At 32.9% G+C, this 27,209-nt stretch overlaps 1 protein-coding gene across 4 annotated transcripts in view; it reads right to left on the reverse strand.

Annotated features, from left to right (window-relative positions):
- Positions 1-2,612: 2,612 nt before the first annotated feature.
- LOC132736665 (uncharacterized) overlaps positions 2,613-27,209 on the reverse strand; it is a 38,479-nt gene continuing 13,882 nt past the window's right edge. The window contains exons 9-30 of one of the 4 annotated variants that reach the window (XM_060723854.1): positions 24,733-24,945; positions 23,962-24,156; positions 23,272-23,538; positions 22,198-22,485; positions 20,282-20,443; positions 14,817-14,978; positions 13,510-13,705; positions 13,195-13,391; positions 12,909-13,079; positions 12,237-12,467; positions 11,829-11,996; positions 10,962-11,159; positions 10,528-10,773; positions 9,908-10,102; positions 9,333-9,488; positions 8,403-8,633; positions 7,767-7,934; positions 6,670-6,837; positions 6,286-6,453; positions 5,100-5,165; positions 4,203-4,299; positions 2,613-3,689 (exon numbers count right to left, since the gene is read on the reverse strand). In XM_060723854.1, coding sequence (XP_060579837.1) covers positions 3,593-3,689; positions 4,203-4,299; positions 5,100-5,165; positions 6,286-6,453; positions 6,670-6,837; positions 7,767-7,934; positions 8,403-8,633; positions 9,333-9,488; positions 9,908-10,102; positions 10,528-10,773; positions 10,962-11,159; positions 11,829-11,996; positions 12,237-12,467; positions 12,909-13,079; positions 13,195-13,391; positions 13,510-13,705; positions 14,817-14,978; positions 20,282-20,443; positions 22,198-22,485; positions 23,272-23,538; positions 23,962-24,156; positions 24,733-24,945 — 4,040 coding nt within the window. In that variant the 3' untranslated portion in view covers positions 2,613-3,592. Of the gene's footprint in view, positions 3,690-4,202; positions 4,300-5,099; positions 5,166-6,285; positions 6,454-6,669; positions 6,838-7,766; positions 7,935-8,402; positions 8,634-9,332; positions 9,489-9,907; positions 10,103-10,527; positions 10,774-10,961; positions 11,160-11,828; positions 11,997-12,236; positions 12,468-12,908; positions 13,080-13,194; positions 13,392-13,509; positions 13,706-14,816; positions 14,979-20,281; positions 20,444-22,197; positions 22,486-23,265; positions 23,539-23,961; positions 24,157-24,732; positions 24,946-27,209 lie in introns of all 4 variants that reach the window. The other 3 variants (XM_060723853.1, XM_060723852.1, XM_060723855.1) reach the window with 3 other exon arrangements.

The following is a 27,209-nucleotide window of genomic DNA, read 5'->3' on the forward strand; positions in this document are numbered from 1 at the left end:
TGTGTGACTATTGCAGCAGTGGCTTTTTGGCATATTTTGACATCTTTGTGGTAATTAACATGGATTATAAGTGTCATTTGCAATACGTAAATTACTTTCTTTGTTTAAGTCACAATATTTTATTTTTAAATACATTTTTAGAATTTTCATGAAAATAAGCATGAGTCTGGAGACATGCTGCTTTAAAAGATGTGTGGGGGATTTCTTTAATTCGTTTCCACCATGTGACAAAATGATATAGAGAACAGCAAAATACACTTAACTAAAAGTACTTCTTATGTGTCAAACAATGGTTATATGAAAGTTATTTGAAGTCGACGACCTTAACCTCAGGGCCATGGAAACCTATCTACAAAAGCATACATTGAGATGAAAGCAGCAAACCCAGTAAGTGATTAACTTTGAAATGAGGAAGATCTATATAAAGTCAATTGTATGTGAGTTATTCACCTTAAACGTTTTATGGAGTTGTAAGAATACGTTGCTAGATGTAGCTTAATCAGCGGTGAATCTGACATGAAGCGCGCGCAATTTCTTGCCTTTTTATGGTGCGAGAAGGAGCTTCTATGTCACTCCTACGGAAAGGGTGAGTTGGAAGATTCTTCCCTTGAAAGTTGTGGAACGAAAAATAAACCTGCGCATTCCCCGATAACTAGCGAACATATTCACGTTTCCTAGCTTTGTGATAACATTCGAAAGACAAGAACATGTTGGGACATGAAAAAAAAAACACGGACACGGATGAAAGTGAATTTGATGCCATAAGTGATTCGGATATAAACGTAATTGATAACGACCAAAGAAACGACTCAGACGATGACAGAATATTACTGTCATGTAATGAGGTGACTGAAAATCTGTGGAAAAATAATCGGTGCACCTTTTCGCCAGCGGCAGTTAAAATGTCGAGAACGCAAAATGTACATAGATTGGAGAGATTCACAACACATATTGCTAGGAGGCGTGTATTCCGAGACATGAAGGAAGATATTGACAAAGCCTTTCAGCAGTATTGAACTGTTGATAAATGCTCGTATTAATGGTCCTATTAATAAGGTACTAAGAAAATGCCTTGAATCTAAGCCTCTTAAGTTGTTGTCTTTTATTAGTTAAATGGTCCATGTCACTATTTCACGAAAATGTTTTTTATGATATTACAAATTATTCCATATATAAGTTCCTTACAATAACGCTGTTCTGTGCAAAACTTTAAGACACTTAAGTAGATTCGCTTAGCATATGGAACGTCGGTGGTTCTACTTCTAGGTGCCTGTCCTAGAAATAAAAATGCAAGGAGGAGAACTACTCCACTACTAAAGCTAAAAAGTCCCCACCTGACTTCTACTGTGTTGGTGCATGCGTAACACTTAAAAAGTATGCCTACATAGTTGTTATCCCTTAGAGTTGAACACATCAATACGATTTATTACTGCTATATTGACGATAGATATATATATATATGTAGAGCATCAGATGATAATGCCAGAACCGAAGGTCAATAACAATTCAAATTATTCTAATAAATAGGGTGAGTATTTATACCTTTATCTAAACATTATGACAATATCTTAACTCTGTGATCGATTGAAATTGTTCCAGGCAATGTACATCATCAAAATAAAACTGCTTTGATTTTGGCAAACTGCTCTTGCATCAAAGTAAATGCAGGTAGAAATGTGACCAATCGCTCAAAATTACACAAATTCTCACATAATTTGAGGTAGTTTTGTAAAGAAATTGTCCGATCAATAATTGGTCCACTGATTATAAACAATCATACATGTTAATTGGTAATGTTTTGCTATGTAAAAATGACTTTTAGTCAAACATTTTCTGAAAATACTAAAACCCTTTGTTCGTCGCCCATGTAAGTGTGTCAAAATTTCTTCAAACGCTTACAATTGAAAACAGTTTGGTTGCAATTCACATTTGTAAAAGTTCTTCCCTTGCACAATTCCAGTTAATATTACAAACAAATATTAAAAAGAAACGAGGAATGAATATGTATATTGGCAAAATCTATTAAGATATAATCGTATCAAGTGATAAAATGACGCAAAAATTGAACAAAGATCATTTCCCTTGTACCCATAAACAAACGTTGCATTGTGGATGTTATCTGTGTAATCTGCGATGTCATTCTTCAAATGTCCAAGTCACGAGCAGAATTACCACACTTGGTTTAGTCAATGTATATCGGGACATAGTTATAAGATGGTCAACTTTTTGAAATACATCTTATATGTATGTTATACGTTCATTGCAAGCTTTCCAAAAACAAATATTTTCTTATTTCACATAGTTAATTTACTTTGTATTATATTGAATGAACTTCAAAGAAAATCTCTCTTGGTACCAAAAGCGAAGTAACCTAGTCCAGTAAAGAAATAATTATGCATAAATGACATGATAAGATTTAAACAGTCAATGAAAAATAACAATTATTAAACGTTGAAAATAAAATAAAAAATGAATACAAATGATCAGATATAAATAGTCATTCTCTTTTCAAATAGAGTATTTTCAAAATTACTGTAATAGAGTTTGTATGATGTGCAAGGGTTATATATGTACCAAACAACTCTTTTATATAAAGATACAACCAAACACAATTGTACATGAATGAATATAATTTAAGCGTAAATAAACCAGACAGACATAATAATTAATTGAATTTCAAATTTGTCACATTGTTTCATATTTTGTGCATGTTTATATTTAAGAAATAATATATCCCAAACTGTGATCTTATTGCTCAATAACACCACTGTTTGGAGTTCGGATGCGGGGAATTATATCACGAGGGCGTAGCCCGAGTGATATAATGATGCGCATCCGAACGACAAACAGTGATGTTATTAAGCAATAAAATCATCGTTTTGGATATATTATTTCGATTCTAACACGACATCAACAAATAAATGCTGTCGTACATGATAATTAGCTAAATTGCGTCTGATCTGTTTCCGTACTTATTGTCAGCGCGTCACATTTTTAGTGGTTACGTCACGTGTATAATGATTACGTCACATGTCTAAATATAGAACGTCAAACAGTGATTTTATAGCATAATAACACACACTTTCGGTACTTCTATTTTCAATAGGGAAAAATGTGGGTCGTGTTAGAATTAACGGTAATAAATTGTATAAAAACAGAATACAATGTTTCCTAACAAACTATCCAACTGCTGTTAAAGTTCGTTTAAACGACTGAGTCCTGCATATTATGACTTCTATCAAACTACAATACAGTGCATAACACATACAACTTTATATATATATAAGTTAAACAATATATTTACAATACAAAAGAAAATAACGATAGCAATTATGAAAAATAATAACAATAACAAATATAACAATTATCATCATAAAAATGTTTATAATGTAGTTTCATGTCAGCCAATAGTTTATGTTTTATATTATATACAGTTATATGAACCTTACATTCTTAATGTCTATAGAAATATAGATTTATGTTAGCTTCCAATTCTATTTTCATTTATAGATAGTTTGATAGTGAGAAATGCCGCATTTTATTGATTCAATTGTACGTAATATATGAAAATGTAGTCAGATCCTCATTTACATCAACATTCTTCAGAGCTTTTTTCAATTTCCGAATCTAAAGACGATGTAAAAACATTTTTAGGAGGTTCAGTTGATTTTTCTTGTCGCGTGTTATGTCTGAAAGATAAAAATACGTGTTACTGTCATTAACATATTCCTATATGACACTTAATTTAAATTACCATTTCAATAAGAATTTTACCACAACGTATTTTTTTTTACAAAAGAGCACATATCGATGTTTGTGTTTAGATCTGTTGTTATTAAAATAAAAGGTCAGAATATGGATCTATAAATTTTACCTAAAAATAAACTTTTAGCAGACGATAGGGTGAAGATGGATCCTGTGTAGTGATTCAGAATGCCATGGGACCGGGCAATGTGGTACAGTTCCTTCATACGCATGCTTTATTTGAACATTTTAAGTTTTGGCATAAACGTTGGCAGACTATAGTCTCCTAGTTTGCTTTAAAGAACACAAATGACACAATTAAATGAATAAATGAATACATCAACTCCTCTCATAACAAAAAATGACACGTGTTCATATCTTTCAATTGTTTGGTTATAAAAGCAAACACCGCCCTGCACCAGACGTAAAAAGAAAAAAAAAGAAAACGGAGGTATTACCGTAACCGCCTGCAAAGGACGAGAGTTACTGGAAGAGCAATTGCAATTATAGCAACCACAGGTCCTACAATTAATAACGTCACTGGCTTCTCATCAACTACAAAAAAGAACGAATTCCCTATAGAATGCCAATTACGGGAACATTTAAAAAGTTGAAGGTTCTAAGCGAAGATTAATGGGTCAATGTTATTGATTATATACATTGAAATAATGTTTTACTTATAAAATCTTTTGAAACGTAATTCGCATATAAAGGTGTCTTAATGCATGCAGTCTCCCACTTTATAGAATCCTACATTTAAAAATTCTATTTAATTGTTCATTTGATTCCAATATTTTTTCCAGAGTGTTTGTGTTAAAGATGAAACAACGCTTAATAGCCTTTTATACTATCTTCAATGACCAGACACAATCAGACTTAGTTTGTAATTTTCAGATGATCTTTTTCGTTTTCATAACTTTCGTTGGGTCAATATCAATTTTGACTGTCATCGAGCTATTTATCCTTATGTGTCTAAAATGGGAAACAGTTCATGTGACAATAATATGCCAATGACAGGATGATCAACAGCATTTATGGCAAAGTAACGCTTACCAATATGAAAACAAAAATATATAGACGGACTCGTACGCAGAATGAAGAACACGAGGAAACGGACCAGTAACAAGAATGAAGAACATGAGGAAACCTTTATTCCGAACGATTTTTATATTACTTTTCATTAAAATTATTTATGAATATATGTTTTATTTCTACAAAATTGTGATGATATTTAACAGTAGATGACATGTTACGATCTAAGAAATCTCTTTATTAAGCGTGCACGTTCGAAGTCTCTTTTTAATAATACCAGAAATACAAACAAAGAATACATTAGGGATCTGGTACTTGATTACCTGGAATAGGTTTTCCTTCCCTTTGTGTTGTTGTTTGCCTCGTCGTGTTGGACACTGTGCTTGTTTCTAGAATATTAAATGATACAATACTTCCGATTAGGCTTCGGAACCTAATGATAGTCTTCTTAACATTAAAGCAATTTTAAAACAAATGTTTTGCAAACTCAATTTGTGTACACATATCTTATTCTATGTCTACTATAATGCATATGATATAAGTATCTAAAATGGACTTGTCCATCCTTTACTTTGGACGAGACAATTTGTCATGTTTCAGGAATCTTTAAACAAAATGTACTGACTGAATGACAAACATCATAAACTAGATCATTCGGTACGGACATGCATGCTTATCATAGTCTTCACTGGTCACATGGGTATATACATTTGTTTCAATCAGGCTAATGTTACATGTTACAAAATTATTATTTCTTTACCATATCCACTATTTGATGTTAAAATACCTTTCAGGTAAAATCTATGAAAATTATTTATGACATTGCAATATATTTTTGAGACCTTTGTTTGAATATTTTTAATAACTGATTCATATATCTACATATCTTGTTTGGTTTTGGTATGCCATTAAACACGAAAACAGTTTGAAAGTTGTACCGAATGAGCCAAAACTGTCTGTGTAGAAAGCAACAGAGACAAAATACGGTTTTTCTGATGGTTTTACTGGTGATGCAAAATACTATTACAATATCAGTAAAATCGTTAATTGTCGTAATTTTCATGAAAATAAATATAATGCTATGAAAATAAATTCCAATACAATCGTGCTCTTTCACGTAAAGAATTATTGAATTACTCTACAGATATCAACTAGGTACTGAATACAGAAAAAAAAATCACCTAACAACTAGTTTAGGAGGCGTACATTTGCAATAACGTGCGAGGCCATGAGCTATCATGTTATTATCTTCAAACAGTTTATGGCTAAATATATTCATCGCAATGAAAGTTAATATTGTGCCTGTAAAATAAATATTTTAAGTATTTTTATTCGATATGACTTCATTATGTGTCAGTTTTGTGTAAAAATATGTCAAGATACTTATAACATAAAATACCTTTAATAAAATATACATAATATTTCATATTCGAACTTATAGAGAGTATATGTGATGTATAAAATTATAAGCTGTTTAACAACTCTTAGCCTACGAAATATGATTCCTACCTATGCAGTCTTGAATATTACAAGTGATTGTCTCCATTGCTTCACCCACACAGTCAGCACCATTTGTGTGTGGAACTGGATTGTTGCATTTTCGTGTTCTTGTTATAACACCCGTTCCACAAGTTTTGGAACATTTTGTTTCTGACCATTCTGACCAACCACCATTTACTACAATCAACCAATTAACATTCTTAAACAAACAATTAACAAACTGATGATAAAATGGCTAACTACTTAGTATTTTTAGAAATCAATCCTTTTCAAGATGTTTTTAATTAGATTTGGGAAATTTTCATCCTTTCAAATTTTTTTTAATCTTTTGTGATACTTTAATTTTCTTTTGTCTACACATAATCAAATGAAATATTTCCTCAACAATCTTACCTGGGCATTCTTGAATATTACAAGCTATTGTCTCTATAGCTCTACCAACACAGTCAGCTCCATGGGAATCTGGAACAGGGTTGTCACATTTCCGTGTTCTTGTTATAACACCCGTTCCACAAGTTTTGGAACATTTTGTTTCTGACCATTCTGACCAACCTCCATGCACTTTAGAGTAGAAAAAGAATAAGAATTACTCTCACCATTGAGGTTGAGTCACATATATCTCTACGATATTAAAGTACATATGTATATTAACTCACTAAATTGATACATAAGTAGATCAATATTAGCATATTTGCAAAACAATAGAAATAAATAGTTATATATTTTTTAGTATCTTGAATATTTATAAATCTATTAAACGATAAATATATCATATGTACACGTATAGCACTGAAAACATGTACACAAGTCTTTATTTTTACAAGCAATTTATGCAAAATTTTGCCAATCTTCAAAACTGCTTTTATTAATTATAAATATAAGGCCATGATGGCCTTTAATTACTCGCCTGATTATATGTTTCTAATGAACAAGATTGCTAATAGTAAAGGAAGAAATGTCGTTTAAAGGTTTTTTTCCAATTTTTAGCTCTGGTGGCTGTCTTGTTCAACAGACCAAATTTATTTGATCAATTGTTGGAGGGGACTATCCAAGCATCTTTCTGTATAGTTTCATTACTATAGACGTTGGGATTCAGGAGAAAATGTTGTTTAAGTAATAATGCTAACGACCGACGACATATGCCGGACGAGGGACGCCGAACACATGGGTATCACAATAGCTGTAGCTGACTCTGAGGACGTTGTGCTCAAGTGAGGTAAAAACCAACCAACCAATCAACACAATTAAAACATTTCTATTAAAACATTTGCTGAAGTACTTGAGTATATGAATTATTTAAACATTATTTCTGTAGACTACATTTTACTTTAATATTCTGCTTACTGCTCTTGAGTGATCCCCCTTTTATCAGATGTTTTTAACTAGATTTTGTTATATTTTCACCCTGTCGAATTTTCATATCTTTCGTGATACTTTGATATCCTTTTGGCAATACAAAGTCTAATAGAATATTTCCTCAACAATCTCACCTGGACAGTCTTGAATATTACACGCTATTGACTCTTTTGCTTCACCAACACAGTCAGCTCCATGGGTATCTGGAACAGGATTGTCGCACCTTCGTGTTCTTGTTATAACACCCGTTCCACAAGTTTTGGTACATTTTGTTTCTGACCATTCTGACCAGCAACCATCAACTACAAACAATGAACATTCGTCAACATACACTTAACCTACTGATAGAACCATGGTAAAGGAAAATATAAAACACTTTTTTTTTCAATTTTCATCTCTGTTAAAATAGTACTTAAAAAGTGTAGTTTAATTGCTTAATCTTTAGTTGTTAACGGTACAGATTATGTATGAAAAACCTTTTACGATGTAATTATTAAAATGAATTTCATTTACTCGAAGTCCTTTGTAACTTTGAACAATTACATGAATATATCAATAGTAAAGATTTTGTTTGGATAACTTATTTAAGTTGAAATCTTAATGTCTGTAGCGATGTGATTAACTATTTTTTACCTTTAGGGAGACTTGTAACAATGATTCTAATCCAAACATAATTCTATTGTTGTCAAACTGATAAACAAAGTAGGAAGGAATAGCTTAAAGACTTATATAGTAGGAGTAAACAACTTATTTTATATTCGTACACATACCTGGAGAAATTTCACAAAATTGTCCGCTATAACCAGGTGTGCATTCACACATGTAATTTGTTGACATACTTATACATGTTGCACCATTTACACAAGCATTGTTAATACAACGATCAGGCGGTGTGTCACAGTTTGTTCCAGACCAGCCATTGTCACATGTACATGTATATCCGTCCTGTCCATTTGTACAGACATGCCCGTTACATGGAGACACCAAACATGCGTCATATGCTTAAAAAAATCAAATTTATTAACAATATATGTTATAATGTATAGTGCTTACCTTTTTTTATTTACCTAGGCAGACACTAGTTTTTTGTAATTGTTCATTTTCTAACTGAATCATTATCATACATTGTTCTACGACTAGGGCCCTGAAAACATTTTTGGTTAACCATCCACATTTTAGCCTCACCCGAGTCCCTAAATCTTCTTTCAATTTCAATTTCCCTAGAAAAAACTTGCTTGTGGCTCTAGAAAATGCTTTCTGGACGAAAATAATTCCAGAACCATTCTTTAGTGCTATTCACTAGTCTTTTATTTTGCATTGGATTTGGTAAAAAATGTTACAGAATGTGTCAATGTGCTTAACAGAAAAATTCGTTGGCTTGCATAGAGCCACTGAAGAATTTAAACCATATCAGAGAAACTGTGCAAGACCCGCTTGTATATTATTCATTTTGTGCTTTCTGGTTAACTTAAATAATGATTAACTTTTGATGCAAACACGTCATCTATGTTATTCTTTTGAAAAAGGCAATTCAATAGGACTTATTATTATTTTACAAATGTTTTAAGCTTGAGAAGCATGAAAGAGTTTAGGCATTTCAATTGAAATATAAAGCCAAAATCTTTTGAAAAAAAAAATTAAAATTGAAAATCAAACTGAGTGAATGTAAGCATTTGTTCTTTAAGAAAGCTAAACATTACATTTGCACTGAGAACTATCAGTTGATCCTATTGCATCCGTTGTCCGATAAGGTGGGCATGAAATGCAAGTCGACTGTCCCGTATTTGGTTGGTATTTCCCCCGTTGACAAAACGAACACTTTTCACCGAAAGAATACGTGCCTGCAGGACATTCAACTGCAATGAATGTATCATTAGTTTTTCTAAACAGAAACTAATAAACACATATTATTAGAACAAACCTCTATAACAATAAATTATTTTCATGGTCACACAATTTTGTTATTAATCACCTGTCAGTACATATAATTCAAGAGTTCCACAAAACAATAAAATCATTGGAATATTAAACATCTTTCATGCAATATGACTACATATGGATATGTAATACACTACATTCATCAATATTTAAAACTAAGTTGACATGTACGTATGCAAGGATTAATTGTATGAACATTGAACATTCTTTGCAGAAATGCAAAAAAAGAAAAAAAAAAATTGTTGTTTGTTTACTAAAAAATTACATGAAACTCTATATTCTGCATAACATTCATCATGGTCTGCAAAGAATTGAATGAACAAACATTTATTCATACCACAAATTCCATCGATAGCCACGAACCCAGCAATGCATGATACGCCAGCGTAAATTATTGGATTCTCATCCGTAATGGTGTACCTCGTATTATTGACCGTGACGTCAAACAGCTCGTCAGTATGATTTTGAATAAACCTACCAGTTTGTTCGAGAGATTTAACTGCGTTAATAACCTCTTGTAGGGAATCATTTGCTGTTTAAAACAATTCGATACATAATTCATAAGAAAAATGCCAATATGTGCGAATAGATCCGCAACTTTTTATTAATGAAAATAGTGTGGAACTCAATATACACAGATTTCTGTTACCTTAGATACACTATTAGTGATAAACTTATCCGAATTTTTTCTCATTGATTAAGGTTATATCTGACAATAGGTAATTTAAGATTATAATGTACCTGACTTTATTATATAAGTGTTAAATCTTCTTAAAATTTGAGAAATTTATTTGCATTATTATTATTCCTTGTACATATAAAACAATTCTATTTTATATAAACTAATGATACATTTCAAAAATAAGAAATTGCATATTGTTTGATTTTTTTATATATTGTATATCCACAGTGAATTTTTACATGGAATATTAAACGTAGACATTTTTGTACACTTACGTTCTCCTGTTGAAATAAAATCATTATACTGTAGGTCTTGACCTTCTGTTGTATTTATACTGAACCCAATCGTCATAATCGACTGGTTTATGTCTATGTCTGTCTCACAATTAGCCGAGTCAATACAGGGTACTTTTGATATTTTGTCATTAATATGGTCCTTGAATTCGGATATAGCGTTTTCTTCAATCTCCTTTGTATATGTCACATTCACAGTAATATTTATCTTTATCGGGCTTTTAGGATCTAGAGAGAAATATACATAAAATGCTTTATCAAAGATGTGTTTTATACTTTAATGTTGCAATTGTGAGACCCTGTAAAGTCACAGTAACTTTTTAATGTGTCACCGACAAATTATATGTAAATATAAGTTTATTTTATCATTACTTTTTTATTTGAAAAATATTGTTTTTGTTAAATAAGCGACCTACCGACACAGCTGGGAGGATTTTCAAAGTTGTCCCATTCATAGTTGGTGCTTGGACCACAGGTGAACGAATGTAGGTCTGTCAATCCTGGCGGGAGAATTTTACCATATTCACATTCCACTGTACATGTTTGACTTCCAGTTTCGTCGTCGGTATAACATTCCCATAACGTTCCCAGTGCTGTATTGAACTCTTTGCAAACTGTAAATTGAATAAATCCCCAAAACAGTCATTAAATATAAAATGTATTCGTGTCATAGTTGAGAGACAGTTTTATTGGAATCGAGTTTAGTATAAAACGTAATATATCAAAATGCATCAGAATGAGTTCACAAGGGAGCATGGGTATCTGATACCATAACTTCAGCTACCTCATGGCACAAGGAGTTAAAAAGAAGGACTTGAATAGTTGAAATCAATTGTTCCTGCTCGGAGGGCATTATCTGTCGTACAAAAAATTACAATCTATCTCGATGCCCTGTCTTAAAAAAAAGAAAAACAAAACAACAAAACAGTATTGACTCGAGCTCGTGTAATGCACAACGTTGAACCAATTACATGTACTTTGTTTCAACACTGGCAATTAAGATTTTATGACCAGAACATATTTTAGAAAAAATCGAACATTTAAGTATCTTTTCGTTTTCTTTTTCATGTCAAGTTGAGCCGTATTGACTATATATTTAAAAAATTGACTGTTTTAATGATCATTTACCTTTAGGCAGTTAAATTCTGAAGGATATGTACTCAATTGCTTTGGGCTTATTGTTAATGCGAAGTATATTATAAAACTGAAAGTATTTAAGGCAAAATGTAAAAAGTTAAATTTCATTCTTTGCTGAAAAGTTATGCTTTTTTCAATTAACTTACCTGGACAAGGTTGTGTATTACATGGCTTTATTTCTATTGCAGTTCCGATACAGTCAAGACCATATATATCAGGGGTAGGGCTATCACATTTTCGTGTTCTGTATATAATGCCACTTCCACATGTTTTAGAACACACAGATTCTGACCAATCAGACCAGCCACCGTTTACTGTAAAACAATATGTTAATTAGGTAAGGTTACCGGAGATATCATTTCTTTCCACCATAATCAGAATTGAATACATGTTCATGCTCGTAAAGGTAGACACTATAAAAAGAAAACATGTGCGTTTAAATAAAACAAAAAACTTTATCTTTCGCGATTATGATTTTCAACTTGATTATGGCATTGAACATTGATTTACAAAGGTAAGTTTGTTTGTTTTCAAATCTGCAATAATGACTTCACCTGGAGAAATTTCGCAAAAATATCCACTGTACCCTGGTACACAATTGCATGTGTAATTTGTGCTTGCGCTCACACACGTGGCAGCGTTTTGGCACGCGTTTTCGATACAAAAATCTGGTGGTGTCGTGCAATCGGTTCCAGACCAACCTCCCTGACACGTACAAGTATACCCACCGAGTCCATTTGTGCAGACATGTCCGTTGCACGGGGACAAGAGGCATTCGTCATATGCTACAAAAATACGTTCGTTTATCAGCTAGATGATAAAATCCGTAATATACATATATTTACCTGGATTTTATCTGGTTACATAAGTGTTGATTGAAATCTTTACCGGTAACGAAGGGTTGATGTTTAGACAACATAATCATTATATAATGTCATATTTGACAAAAATCGCCTAATTTTGTTACGTGTAACAAGTATTATATAATTATAAAAAAAACAACAGAAACACCAATCAAATGCTTCTTTGTGCATGCATGCTGATAATATTTATGTCAGACTGCAAATTATAATCATTCAATAACTTATGATTATTTCAATAACTAAATATTGATTTAAAACTTAATTTAATTATACATGTATATGGACCTAAAAATTCACATTTCATATAAACAATGAAAACCAGTTTATACACAGAAACACTTGATTATAGATAAGATGCATTACCATAGCAACTTGACTCAACAACTAGAGATATCCCCGGACTCTTAGTGCCGACAAAAGATCCTTTATTGATGAGGTCATTTATTTCCAGCGTATGACAAGACTTTGCTTGGTATGCTATTGCAGTCTGGGATAACACACCTTTTATCAGATGCAACCCAGTCAATGAAATACCTGAAAACATCGAAGAGACAAATGTAAGCATTATAAAATTATAGATGAAATCAAACGATCATTCTGAAAAAAAAATAAAAAAGATTTGACGATTTGAAAAGAAATCGAAGTTTACCTGTCTTGCCGTTGGAGGTCACTGTCAATGTGCTAGTTTGGTTAAATGAGGATATTGATGAAGAGTTCAACGATGAAGATTTTGCAAGTTCTCCATTAAAATATAACCTTACTTGGGAGTTCGATGTATCCAACGAAATTGCAACGTGTCTCCATTTACTACTGCCATGGAAGGCAATAGTTTCATTTATCAATGATCTGAAAAATGAAAAAAATCTTTAAAACTCGCATAATTGTTACCAAGGCATTATAAGTTTTTTTTAAAGAAGTAATCATACAAGAATTGAGCAACTCGTAAATACGAAATAAGACTTACCGGATCTGAACTTGTAAATAAGTATTCCAAAGAACGTTGATTAGAGTCAAACCACCACTTGTTAATGTCATTGAAGCATTTGAGGTTTGTGAATCGACAATCGTTGTCCAAAACATTAATGTAAAATTGGTCAGTGTTTCAGATAATTCTGCTACTGTAACATCGCCATTTGTTGTTTTGAGAAAAACGTCAAAATCTGAAAAAGACGCTCTTTTGATATCCCTATTATTTCATTACAAACACAAGTGTCTTTTAGTTAAAATTGAAGTACAAAGTACTTCATTTAAACATATGGTCAAAGAAACAATTTTATAAAAGAACGGACTTTACGCAAGTCATATTTGTGAAAAGATATTGCGATTTTTACATGTATATGTTTCTTTAAGTAATTGAGCTGCATCTTCTAAACAATATACATATCATTGCTAGTTATAAACTCCTTTTGATGAATTTCTCCGACGGTGAATTTAGAGTTTACGTTCTGAAAGGATTTCTTTAGTTACTTTCAATATTCTACACGTGCATTTATATAAAATAAACAGATTGTCGTTTTAGTGTTCCCGACGGTGAACATTTTGCACGACAAAATATTTTTTTCATTTTCTACATGCGTGTTACCTTGTGATATACTTGTTAAGGCGGCTAAATTATGTGCAGCTATTTCTAACTGTAAGTTATAAAAGTAATAAAAGGAAATGATTTTAAAATTAAGATGTTAAATCTAATAAAATTGGATAAAAATGATAACATTATAATTTTTTCAAATAATACTATTACTTAAAAGGATACGAGGTTTTGTTAGCTCAAGTGTCATGGTATTGGATAAACAAAATTCTTTAATGAAAGAAAAAAAAAGACAATCGCAACAATTAAACAGAGTCAGTAAATATCAAATCATTGAATGAGTTAGCAACATGCTTAATGTCTAGTTGGGCTAAAATGTTTTGAAAGCACAGCTTTCTGTTAAAAATTTCAATGCAGTGATACAAGTATGCAAACTCTGTTTTGGTTTGGTTGTAAGTCGCAAAAAACACTGTAATGGCCCTAAAAATACGAAGGGGCACCCAAATATATTAATCGATGCTCAGCAGAATAGCTTAATACTCCGAAAGCGAAAATGTTTTCGGAGGTTATATTTAAATAGTCATCAAGGTACAGTAGAGAGCTACAAAGTAAAACTCACAATATAGAAAAAATAATGTGGTGCTTTTTGACTTTAAAAAATCGAATGAATTAATTTAATCAAAACACCTTACTAATTGGTAAGGTAACTTGATAACATTTTGTAACAATAAACAGCGAGTTACTTTTACAATCCCTCCTTGAGCTGCTGTTAGTTGATACTGTCGTTTTTCCATCAGGACATTGTTTGCATGTCGTCTGCCCATTCTCATCTTGATAGTAACCATGGCTGCACGTGGAGCAAGTCTCGAACTTATCTGGAGAGTATGTTCCCGGCATACATAGTTCTGCAAATTAGATATCTTGTTATTGCTTTTTAAGAACAAAATTCATTGGACATTTGAAGTACATTTTACTTGACTATTTATTTTGACGGGTTCTAATTCATTCACACCGACACTGTTATGAAATATATGATCTGTTATGTAAAGATCATACTGGGACAGTCAAACAACAGTCAAAGAACAGAATTTTAACGGACCATTGTTTTCGATATGTGTAAATAACAAGTGTGTACCAGTAGTTTCTTAGATAACATGACATGATACAGATATCACCTATCCGACAGCTGTAGTAGTATATTATCGTGTCAATTAGGAAAAGTTCAAAATCTTAACGAATATCCTACGATAACATATCTTATCAGAACTACAAAGGCTAAACTTGATTTAGTTCATAGGTGTGCCACCCAGTTAAAGGTTGCAATATTTGTTACGGGTTGCTATGGAAAGTCAAAGGTTCCCACTTAAAGGTTCTGGTTGCTATGAAAAAATTATGGTTGCTATAGTCATTGGTTCCTATAGCAAGTCATTCTGTGTTAAAAAATCTATGGTTGCTTTGGAAAGTCAGTGATGCTATGAGTCAATAGTTGCTTTGGGAAATCACTGGTTGCTATGGAAAGTCAATGATTGTCATGGGAAGGGACTGGCTTCTATGGTTAGACACTGGTTCCTTAAGAAATCTATGGTTGTCATGGAAAATTAATGGTCCCTATGTAAGTCACTGGTTTCTGTGTAAGTCATCAATTGCTATGGGTAGTCACTGGTTGCTATAGGGAGTCCATAGATGTCATGGAATGTAAACGGTTGCTAAGGAGAGTTAATGGAAAGTCACTGGTTGCCATGGAATACTATTTTTTTGCTATGGCACCACCAGTGACTTTCCAAATTAACCTTTGACTTTCATAGCAACCATTTTCTTTTCATAGCAACCATTGACTTTGAATAGCAAAAAAAACGACTTCCATAGTAACCAGTGACTTTGTATAACAACCAGTGATTTACATACCAACCATTATTTTCAATTGCATCCATAGAATTCTTAAAAACCCAGTGATTACCCATAACATCAAGGGACTTGCCATAAAGACCATTGACTTTCCATACCAACCACTGACATCTTTTGCAACCAGTGACCTTCCATAACAACAATGAACTTAAAAATAACCACAAAATTACCATAGTAAACAATGCCTTTCGACAGTAAACTTTGACTTACATAGCACACAGTGATTTCAAATACCAATAAGTGACTTTGGTAGCAACCATTGTTTTTCCATAGCAACCAATGCCTTTCAATCATGGCATTATTATAGCAACCAGTAACCATTATTGCAACAATTGACTTTTCACACCAACCAGTGACTTTTCATAACAGAATTAGACTTCCATTGTAACCAGTGGCATCATAAAGCAACCTCTGACTTACATAGCAACCATTTTTTTCAATTAAAATAATATAATTCTTTAGTACCTAGTGATTTTCGTTAACATCTAGTAATTTGCCATAACCATTGATTTTCCATAGCAACCAGCGACTTCTTTTGCAATCATTTACTTTTCATAGCAACCATTTACTTCCACAGCAAACACTGAATTACCATAGCAACCAGTGACCTTCAAAGCAATCATCGACTAACATGGCACATATTGACTTCAAAAACCAATTATTTGCTTTCATAGCAACCATTATCTTTCCAAAGTAAACAGTGCCTTTCAATTGCGACCATTGACTTAAAATATCAACCAGTAAGCAATATTGCAAACCATCGACTTTCCATAGAATCCTGTGAATAACATAGCAGCCATTGACTTTGATAGCAATCATTGATATTCCTCATAGGAACCAGTGACTTCTTATAGCAACAGTGACTCACATAGTAGGAATCGACTTTCAATTGCAACCATTACCTCCCTATAGCAACCACATTGACTTAAAACATTAAGGTTTTAAAAAAAAAGCTTACTCAAAATTATGAATAGCAACCAGTGACTTTCCATAGCAACCATTAATTTTTCATAGCAATCAGTTACCTCCACAGTGACCAGTCACTTACCATAGCAACTATAGACTTCCATGGTTACCAGTGACTTCCCATTTACTGACCATAGTAATCATTGACTTTCCATGACGCCTCATGACTTCCCAAAGCAAGCAATGACTTCACTTCAGTGTTGTTATATTTTTCTGTTCCTTCGGGATCATTGATGCCAGCACTATTGAGTGTCGAGAATTGAGTACCGCTCAAGCCGGTGCTAGTGGGCGTGAGGGATGTTGCACATATGCATTATCCCTGATGTACAGACTCAATCAAACCGAGTCTGCAATTCTCTTGTAATTTTGTTGCGATTAATGCTTCCGCTGGATCACTTTGTTTCCAGATTTTTACATAGGAACGAGTGAATTACATATGAAATATTGACTTTCCATAGCAACCCCTGACCTCTTCAGCTTTCAGTGACATTCCATAGCAACCAATGCCTTTCCATGGCAACCAAGACATTATTAACAACCATTGACTTCAATAGCAACTATTGTCTTTCCATAGCAACCAAAGACTTTCACAATAACCAGTGACTGCTCATAGCAACCAGTGATTTACTTAAACTATTGAACTTTATGTGCAACCATAAACTTCTTGAGCAGCTATTGATTTCTATAACATCCAAAGCACTACCATAGCAACCAGCGACCACAGTTGCTTCCACAGACTTTCCATAGCACCAATTGACTTCCTTAGCAACCACTTAATTCCCATAGCAACAAGTGACTTTCAGAGCAACTAGTGATTTTCTACAGCAATCATTGACTTCAATAGCAAACAGTGTCTTTAAGTAGCAATAAGTTACTCTCATAGCAACCATTATCTTTTCATAGCAACCATTGCCTTTCATTGCAACAATTGACTTTCAATTGCAAACCAGTAACCAATATTGCAATCATTGACTTTCCATAGCAATTATTGACTTCCATAGCAACCATTTACTTCTATAGCAACCATTGACTTTCGTTAGCAACCACTAACCTTCCATAGCCACCACTGACTTTCCTTACCAACTATTGATTTCTAAAGCAACCATTGCCTTCCATAACAACCACTTACATTCCATAGCAACTAGTGACTTTCCTTAGCAATCATTGACTTCCATAGCAATTATTGATTTTCTGTAGTAATCATTGACTGTCATAGCAACAGTTGACTTTCTCAAGTAAACATTTGCTTCCAGAGCATGAAATGACTTTAAATAGCAATTAGGGCTGCTCTTGGCTGGCTACCATTGACTTTTCATAGCAACCATTGACTTTCCATACTAACAATATTCTTCCATGCCAACGAGTGACTTCCCATAGTAACCAGTGATTTCCAAAGCACCCAGTGATGTTCCATGTTTATCATTTACTTCCAAAGTAACCAGAGACTTTTCACAGCAACAGTTAAACTTCCATATCAACCAGTGACTTCCATAGCAACCATTGTTTGTCATAGCCACAAGTGACTTCTTCTGTGACCATTTACTTTCCATAGATACCACTGCCACTCATAACAACCACTGAATTTCTATAACAACCATAAACTTCCAAAGCAATAGTTGACTTTCTACAGCAATCATTGACTTTCATAGCAAACAAAGACTTCAAATATCAATTAGTGATCTTCAAAGCAACTATTAACTTTCCATTGAAACCAGTAACTTTCATCAACAAACAGTTACCACTATTGCAACCATTGATTTTGCATAGCAACGATTCACTTTCCATAGCAACCAGTAACTTCCTAAAGCAACCATTGACTTCCAAAGCAACCAGTGACTTTCGATAGCACCCATATATTTGCATAGTAACCAGTAATTTCTCAAAGCAACCTGTGATTTTCATAGCAACAATTGACTTTCAATTGCAACCACTGACTTATCACAGGAACAATTGTTTTCCATAGCAACCATTGACTTTAATAGGTAGTGGTGACTTCTTACAGCTATCACTGACTTCCATAGCAAACATATTGCCATGGAAAGTCACAAGTTGCTATGTTATGTTAGTGGTGACTACGGAAGGCAATAGTTGCTATGGAAAGTCACTGGTTCGTATGGAAGTCTATGGTAGATATTGCTAGTAACTAGTTGTTAGGAAAAGTTAATGGTTGCTTTGAAATGTCACTGATTGTGATTGAAGACTTTGGTTGATATGTTAAGTCACAGGTTGGTTTAGAAGTCAATTGTTGCTGAAGAAAGTCAATGGTTGCTATGGAAAAGCATTGGTTGCTTAAAAGTCAGTGGTTGCACAGGAAAGTCAATGGTTGCTATTGAAAGTAAGTGGTTGCTATAGATAGTCCATGGATGCAATATTGTTTACTGATTGCTATTGAAAGTCAATGGCTACCATTAAAAGGCATCGGTTGCTTTGGAAAGATAATGGTTGATTTGAGAGTCACTAACTGGTATTTGAATTCATTGGTTGCTATGGAAATCAATGATTGCTGTAGAAAGTCACTGGTTGCTATGGAAACCAATGGTTGCTATGAAAAGTCAGTGGTTGCTACGAAAAGTCAATGCTTGCTATTGCAAGTCACTGGCTGTTACGGACAGTCACTAGATGCTAAAGAAATCTTTGGTTGCAATTGAAAGTCAATGGTTGCTATGTAAGTCACTGGTTATTATGAGAAGTCACTGGTTATAACGGAAGTCACTTGTTACTATGGAAAGTCACCAGTTGTTATGGAAGTTAATTCTTGCTATGGAATGTTATTGGTTGCTATGGCAGGTCATTGGATGCTATGGAAAATCACTGGGGGCTCAAGACGTCTATGGTTTTAATTGAATTTAAATGGTTGCTATGTAATTCACTTGTTGCTATGATAAGTCACTGGTAACTATGGAAGTTTATGATTGCTTTGGAAAGTCTCTGGTTGCTATCGAAGTTAATAGTTGCTATGGAAAGTCACTTGTTGCTATGCAAGTCAATGATTGGTATTGAAATTCGCTAGTTGCTTACGTTTTTATTTTACTTCAAATTGATGTAGATACACTTGCGCAAATTTATTTTAGACTCGGGTGTTAATTTTTTGTTTTATAGTGATTGTTCATGACCTTGTTGAACTGCCCTCGTATTTGTTTAGACGTAGGAATAATAAAATATGTTTTTTTTTAATTTTCGACGATTTATTTGAAGAATAAATCAAACTAATAAATAAGTAAGGTTTAGAAGATACAGACCGTATTCTAATTTCACTTTTCTAATGAACTTAAGTAACATTATAGTTGTACGCAAAATAATCCATTATAATATTTAAATGTCAGTATAATATACATACGGAGACAGTCTTTCCTGGATGTTGAACCTGAGTACCGAGTAGAATATCCATCTGGACAAGACAAACAGTTAATATCGCTCTCGTTATCTCTATACTGCCCAGCCGGACACTCGTCGCACGCGTTGCTTGTTTTATTGAAAAAGTAGCCAATTGAACAGGGCTCTGTAAATGTCAACAAAGATATTTTAATAATGCTTTTCGAGTTCTATGCTGATATATTTTACTTTGCAATATGGCAGATTTTTTATGCCACTGCCATAAATTGCTGAGGCATAAAGTGTGACCCTGTTATGTCAATCCGTCCTTCCGTCATTCCGTCATCATCACTTTCCGTTCACATTATCTAAGTAACGGTTGCACACATTCAACTTAAATTTGACTTATTGTTCGATGATTTTGGCTTAGTTACGCCCCTTTCACTTTGAAAAAATGAGAATTTTTCAGTTATGCACATTAAACTCATATTTGACACATGGATACGTCAAAAATATGAGCAGGTCAAAATCGAATTTGTTTTGGGTCGATGATTTTGGCTGAGTTAAGCCCCTTTCTTTTTTAAAAGAAAATTAGTTTCCGTTCATTATCATTAAAACAGTTATGCACATTCAACTTAAATTTTAGATATGGATATGCCATATAAATGTGGTCATGGTTCAATGTATGCAGAGAAATGCCCCTCTTCTTTGCAAAAAGAAGAAATTTTCAGCTTCCATTTATTATTATCTCCCTACAACTGTACACATTCAATTCAAGTTTGACATATGGATACAGCAATAGGATGCGCAGGTCAAGTTTTAATTTGGTCATGGTTTAATGAACTTTCGCTGAGATATGCCCCTTTAACCTTTCAGTTTCGGCTCATTATATTCCAAACATTTATGCACATTCAACTCAAAGTTGACATTTTGATACGTCAAAGAAATGCGTAGGTCAAGTTTGAATTTTATTATGGTTCGATAATTTGAGCGGAGAAACGCCCCTTTTACTTGTACTTCTACTTATTTGAGGTCATTTAAAGAACAGATAACTTATACATACGTAAATGAATTCTTGTTTTTACTTCTGGATAATGTTTTCTTTTTATTGTTGAATACAATGCATTATTGCAATTCCTTATATCATTTCTGCTATTTTTTCAATGAAAATAAAGGTACTTTAAATTCTTAAAAATATGCCAATTATTAAGAAAAAATGCACAGGTTAAGAGAAGAAGTAGGAACAAAAAACTATCCAGTCTTAATTTGTTCTTGAAATTTTGCATATTGACTAAAACGAAGGTAAGCTTCATGAAAATAAGAAGAAAAAAAATGTATTGTTTCGCTTCATTGTGAACTATCTGTCCTTGAATTTAATGAAGAGGCCAAATTCAAGGGCAGATAACTCGAAAATGAGTACGGTGACCCCAAATGTTTTTCAGTTTAAAATGTTTCTGTTATCATATTCTAATAATATGACAGGTTAAAAGAAATTCTATTGAACAGTTTTAATTTTGCCTATATGTCTATATGAAAACTCAGGAAACAAAAGCAAGTAAATTAACATCAAGTTTGTAAGTATACAGTTGCACACTAAAACGTAAACCAATTTGTCGAGAAATTTACATAGGCATTGCATCTTACACATTTGACATGTTCAGCTCCTTTATATGATCCTTTACAAATAACATCTTACGCAGTAGCTATTTATTATCTTCTTGTAATAAAATATGTGAAAAAAATTTAAAGCAAGTACTATGAACGATATTCATAAAAGCTATATTTTGTTGTTACTAAAATAAACTGTTGAAATTTTAACTACATGAGAGTGTTTTATATAAGCTTTAATCTATCAACTTAATCCTTGATGTTACTTATGTATTACAATTCTGTTTGTAAATATGGAAAACGATAAATATTGTTTAAACCAATTCGACTTACTACATTTTGATTGGTACAGGACATAGCTATCATCGCATGTTATAGTTCCGTAATCCGGTGTCGATACATTGTCGGACTGAAGGACATAGTTGTCAATGTCAAATGTTCCATTTTGAAGCAAGTCATTTACTACTGGTACTAACAATTGAAGTTGAACGTCATCGATTAACTTAATTGTATCTTGAAATGATGTGTTGGTTTCGTTGAATGACGTTACAATGTTAAATTTCACTCTCAACGAATGTGTATTGGCGTTCCGCTTCGCAATGATGTGATTATTTGAGGCTACTGAAAATGTTGACATACATAGAGTTACAATACATCACGAAAATAACTTATTGAATACATAAATTTCCTTAGTATGATGTACGTAACTGTTTTGTCTTATAAATAATGACTTGGACTATTTTTTCGTTTGGAGAAGGTTTTTAATGTGTTCAATAGTTAAGAGGTAATGTCTATAAACAATTTATTTATTAAGTTACGACTGTAAAAAAAATAATTAATTTTGAAACACTTTCAATAAATTTGGCAAAACAAGAGGTGTAAGGGTGCTAGGGGGCGTGAGGGATGTTGCACTTATTTATTATCCCTCATGTACAGACTCAATCAAACCGAGCCGGCAATTCTTATGTAATTTTGTTGTGATTAATGCTTCCGAGGGATCACTTTGTTCCAGATTTTTATTATATAAAAGTAATGACGTTGATAGAATTTACTATCAAACATTACTACAAGCCACGTAAGAAATATGTGTTATAGATGCATGTTGGGAAATGTGAAATACATGGTCCAACATTACATATATTTATATAGCAGATAACAAAATATTATCATTTGAATACTTATGCAAAATGTAATTACTTAATGTAAAATGCCTACAGTAGACTAATCCTCTTGAAGTTTTTTCTATTGTTTATTTATTATTTTTGTACTATAATTTACCATAAATAAAGAAACAATAGACAATTACTGTATCAATTCACAACAATTATATAATTTATGGCTCTATATTTAATAAAGACCAACTAAAATTGCGCATGCACAAAGTGTTATATATGAATTTACCATTACATTTTGTTGATCGTAGATTGCGTTTTAGAACTCCAAATGCCCGAGATCTTTTCTTTCGGCTTTCAATAGGCCCGCATGTGATAACAATATCTCTCGCGATACAAGTTAATCCAGGTGGACAAATTATTCCGAAATAAGGATCAAGATTTGTTTGAATTAAAGCTTGGAAATTCGATTTAATTTGCGCCATTGTTTCTTCTGATCCGCATTCCCCTCCATAGTAAAATATCTCAGCAGGTAGGTTGACAAATCTTGGATCTCTTGGCTCTAGAAAGATGTATGCAAAATAATGACATAAATAGGGATGTCTGTTTTTGCAATGTTTAACTGGTTTAAATAGTTCGTTACAAAACATTACAAAAGTTAATATATGACAAAAAACGTGCCTTTTATACTTCCAAATACCTTTTAAAAGAAATAACGTTCACTCAAACTTTCATTTATTAATTCATGATACAGAGTTAAATCAATCTTAAAGCATACAAAATAAGCTTATTTCTGCTGGTCTTTTTAATTTGTATAATAACCCTTATTTAACGCCTTTTTGACGCTTATTTCATGCCCAGTTCATTTTTGAAAGAGGCATTTTTTGATACTGATATCACTGATCAATGTGACAAAAATATAAATCTTCTTTATGTTACTTATCCAACGGTTTTTTTTAATTATAACATGTATAATAATTATTACCGACACAATTCGGAACCTTTTGCAATGGGACCCAGTTCCCATTATCGGTACAGAAAAAAATCCCATTGAAAGGTATGCTCATAGGTGGTATATCGTACTTTTCATTACAGATCAATTGACGCATAGGACGTGTCAATACTGTGTCATAAACCAATGCACCGTTAATTGGTGGGTCCAATTCAGGACAAGATATTTCTGAAAGAAAATTAAACACATTCATGGCAATAGGCATGCGAGAGCGAGGACAATGACTTTTATCTTGTACATTAAATGGCTTTATGCTTATCAAATTGTTGAAAATTGAAGTAGAGGTAAAATCAAAATATCTTTAAGTTTTTCCATAATTGCTTCCAATTATAAAACCTTCTTCGCATACCTACAAAAATAAAAAAACACGTGATCCATGGACGTTTTTGTTAATGTGAGAAATTTAGATGAACTGTTCAATTAGCAAAAAAAAGTCGGGCAATCTTTTTATACTTTGGCAGTGTTTTATTTGTCATTACCAATCAATGGTCAGTCATCATGAAACGTTACTTAGTGAAGATAATTTGACTTCATTTGACTTTACTGCAAAATTGAGATACATATTTCTTTAAATGAATTAACCAAGTCATTTACAGAATGGCTCTTTCAAATGCATTGAAGGTCCGTTTATTTTCATTTTTCAAAAATGAACATGACTCAGAAATATAGTGATATATGATTAAGAGTAGTGATGATCGCATAATGAAAACTTGCCAACGAAAACAGTACATGGTATAAAATTACCTCTACAAAATGGTTCTCCTCCTAAGAAACTCCAATTGCCCTCGAAGGTACCATTGTCTTCACAGGTTATGACATCCGAGCCATTGCGTGGCAAGTTTGAATTACATGACAGATTGCATGAAGTGCCGTAGATATAACCGATCCGTGGTGTTGAGCAATCAAATCTTAAGAAATCATCATCAAATCTATCCATAGGATGAACGCACATTACTACTGCAAAATCAATTGATATCAATTGCAATATCAGTAGATTTAATTGCTTTCGGCTATAAATCATTAGGATTTTTATCTTTGATCAAGCCAGCAAATGAATTGATGGGATTAACAATGCATCTTTTCAAGTTTTGTGCATCATTTAGTCATAATTATGTATGCATAAATTGATATGAACATTTTTGTTGGGTTGTATTAATTAAATTTTATAATGTAAACTAAAGTTATAAAATTCATGAATTTAATTCATAAAATTACACTTTATTATGTGTGGTATAAACGATATAAAGTTATTCGGACAGTCGTGGTAGATTTTTTTTTAATATTACAACTTCATCCATTTTTCATTTGCAAGATGTTGCAAACTGCATAAGTGCTTCAATGATTCAAAAATCGGGCTTAATAGCTTCTATGTGTCAAGTCCATACAAAATATATCTTGGATTATAAGGTAGCATAAACCACAAATTTCTTGTTTACTTATGGATTTTCTATCAAATAAGTGCATAAACACCTCTAACACGAACACTCCTGTTGGCCTTGACCGACTTTGTGTAGTCTTCTTGATTGTTTACAATTCAACTGATGTAAGGAATTAACTGGATAAGTTAAAAAGATAAAGAATAAGAAAAACTTCACAAAAAGTGAAAACGGTCGAGGAATGTATTGTTTTATGTAGGGTTGGTTTGGTTGGCAAGTGCTATCGTTGATTTGAACACATTTATTGTCATATCGCCACGGTTAGTCCATATAAAACCTTATCAGTAAGTACAAATTTCGCACGCAAGTGATCGACTTCTTATCTCACATAATTTCTTATTCAACATTGAAACACAAATGACCTCGAGACTCAATATCTGAGATCAATAGAAGTCGAGAAGAGCCTTACCCTCACCCCTGGAACAAACCATCGGTCCATGGATTATCAATTTGATAATCTCACTATTGAGCATAGCGGGTAGCTAAAGATCCCTATGTTAACTGTTATTTTTTATTATCGTATGGTTTGGAACTTTTCCTTTGTTCTTACCAACCCATTATACTCAGTACGCTTCAATGAGCATTTCAAAACTGTACTGATATATGACAGTACAGTTTTTTAATTGATTCATATAGGAAAAAACTCGACTGTTATATATCGGTCGAGTTTTTTTCGCACCTTGTATATATCAACACATTTTTTCATAGAGGCTCCGACCGGGCAGTGGTAACGACCGTTCCCAGTAGAAAAAAAAATGAAATCAATAAAATAAAATAAAATAAATATATAAATACAATGATAAATATAAACAAAGATAATCAAAAGGTACAACCGCTAAATGAATTATTTCCACTGAAAAAAGCCCTTTAATCTTAAATCAATCTTTGTAACAGTATACAATCCGCCTCTTATATTGGATGTCTTTTGTATATTTTTTTTTGCGGCAGCGAAAACAACTTGAAAAACTGCCTTATCATAAATAACTGTAATGTAGCTAACGATTAATTTATTTATTTGTTTCCATACAAAAAAAGGAAAACATGCCATTGCGATAAAACAATTATAGTATATGAAACTCGTTCGTTACGGGGGTATAACACTGGCTGGGGCGACATCTCGGGATGTTTCTGCAAAAAAATTGTCTCGGCCTTACGGCCTCGCCATTTTTTAGCAGAAACACCCCTTGATGTCGCCCCAGCCAGTGTTATACCCTCGTAACTAACTCGTTTCATATACTATAACTATTACTGAAAGTATATTCATTATTTATCATAACTGCTAAGAAGCTTGATTTAGAATTACCCGCTGTACTTGTTTTCAAAGCCTCGTGAGAGTTCTCAAAACTGTATAACAAAATAATGGGTGTAAGCTCTGTTGGAGGAATTGAAAGAAAGCCCCCCCCCCCTCCAAAAAAAAAAAAAAAAGAAAACCAGAAAAAAACCAGAAAAAATAATAACAGAAAAAAACAACAAAAAACAAAAACCACAGAAAAAAAACCTGATTGGTCACAACCCGAAACATTATATAGAGGATATTTGTTTAGTTCAGTGTAAGATCGGAATTTATTTCACCGAGTGAGCACCAAAAGATATATTTCACGAGTGGCGCAGCCACGAGTGAAATATGAACTTTTGGTGTTCACAAGGTGAAATATATTCCGATCTTACACTGAACTAAACACATTTTTTTATTATATGCAAAGAAACGTTTTAAAAAGACATTAAACCTAATACTGAATGAAAAGCGCGCCAAATAATAATACAACGTGACGTCATTTACGAGAT

The sequence above is a fragment of the Ruditapes philippinarum genome, unplaced genomic scaffold (genome assembly GCF_026571515.1).
Source record: "Ruditapes philippinarum isolate M1 unplaced genomic scaffold, ASM2657151v2 ctg930_1_1_1_1, whole genome shotgun sequence".
Lineage (NCBI taxonomy): Eukaryota > Metazoa > Mollusca > Bivalvia > Venerida > Veneridae > Ruditapes > Ruditapes philippinarum.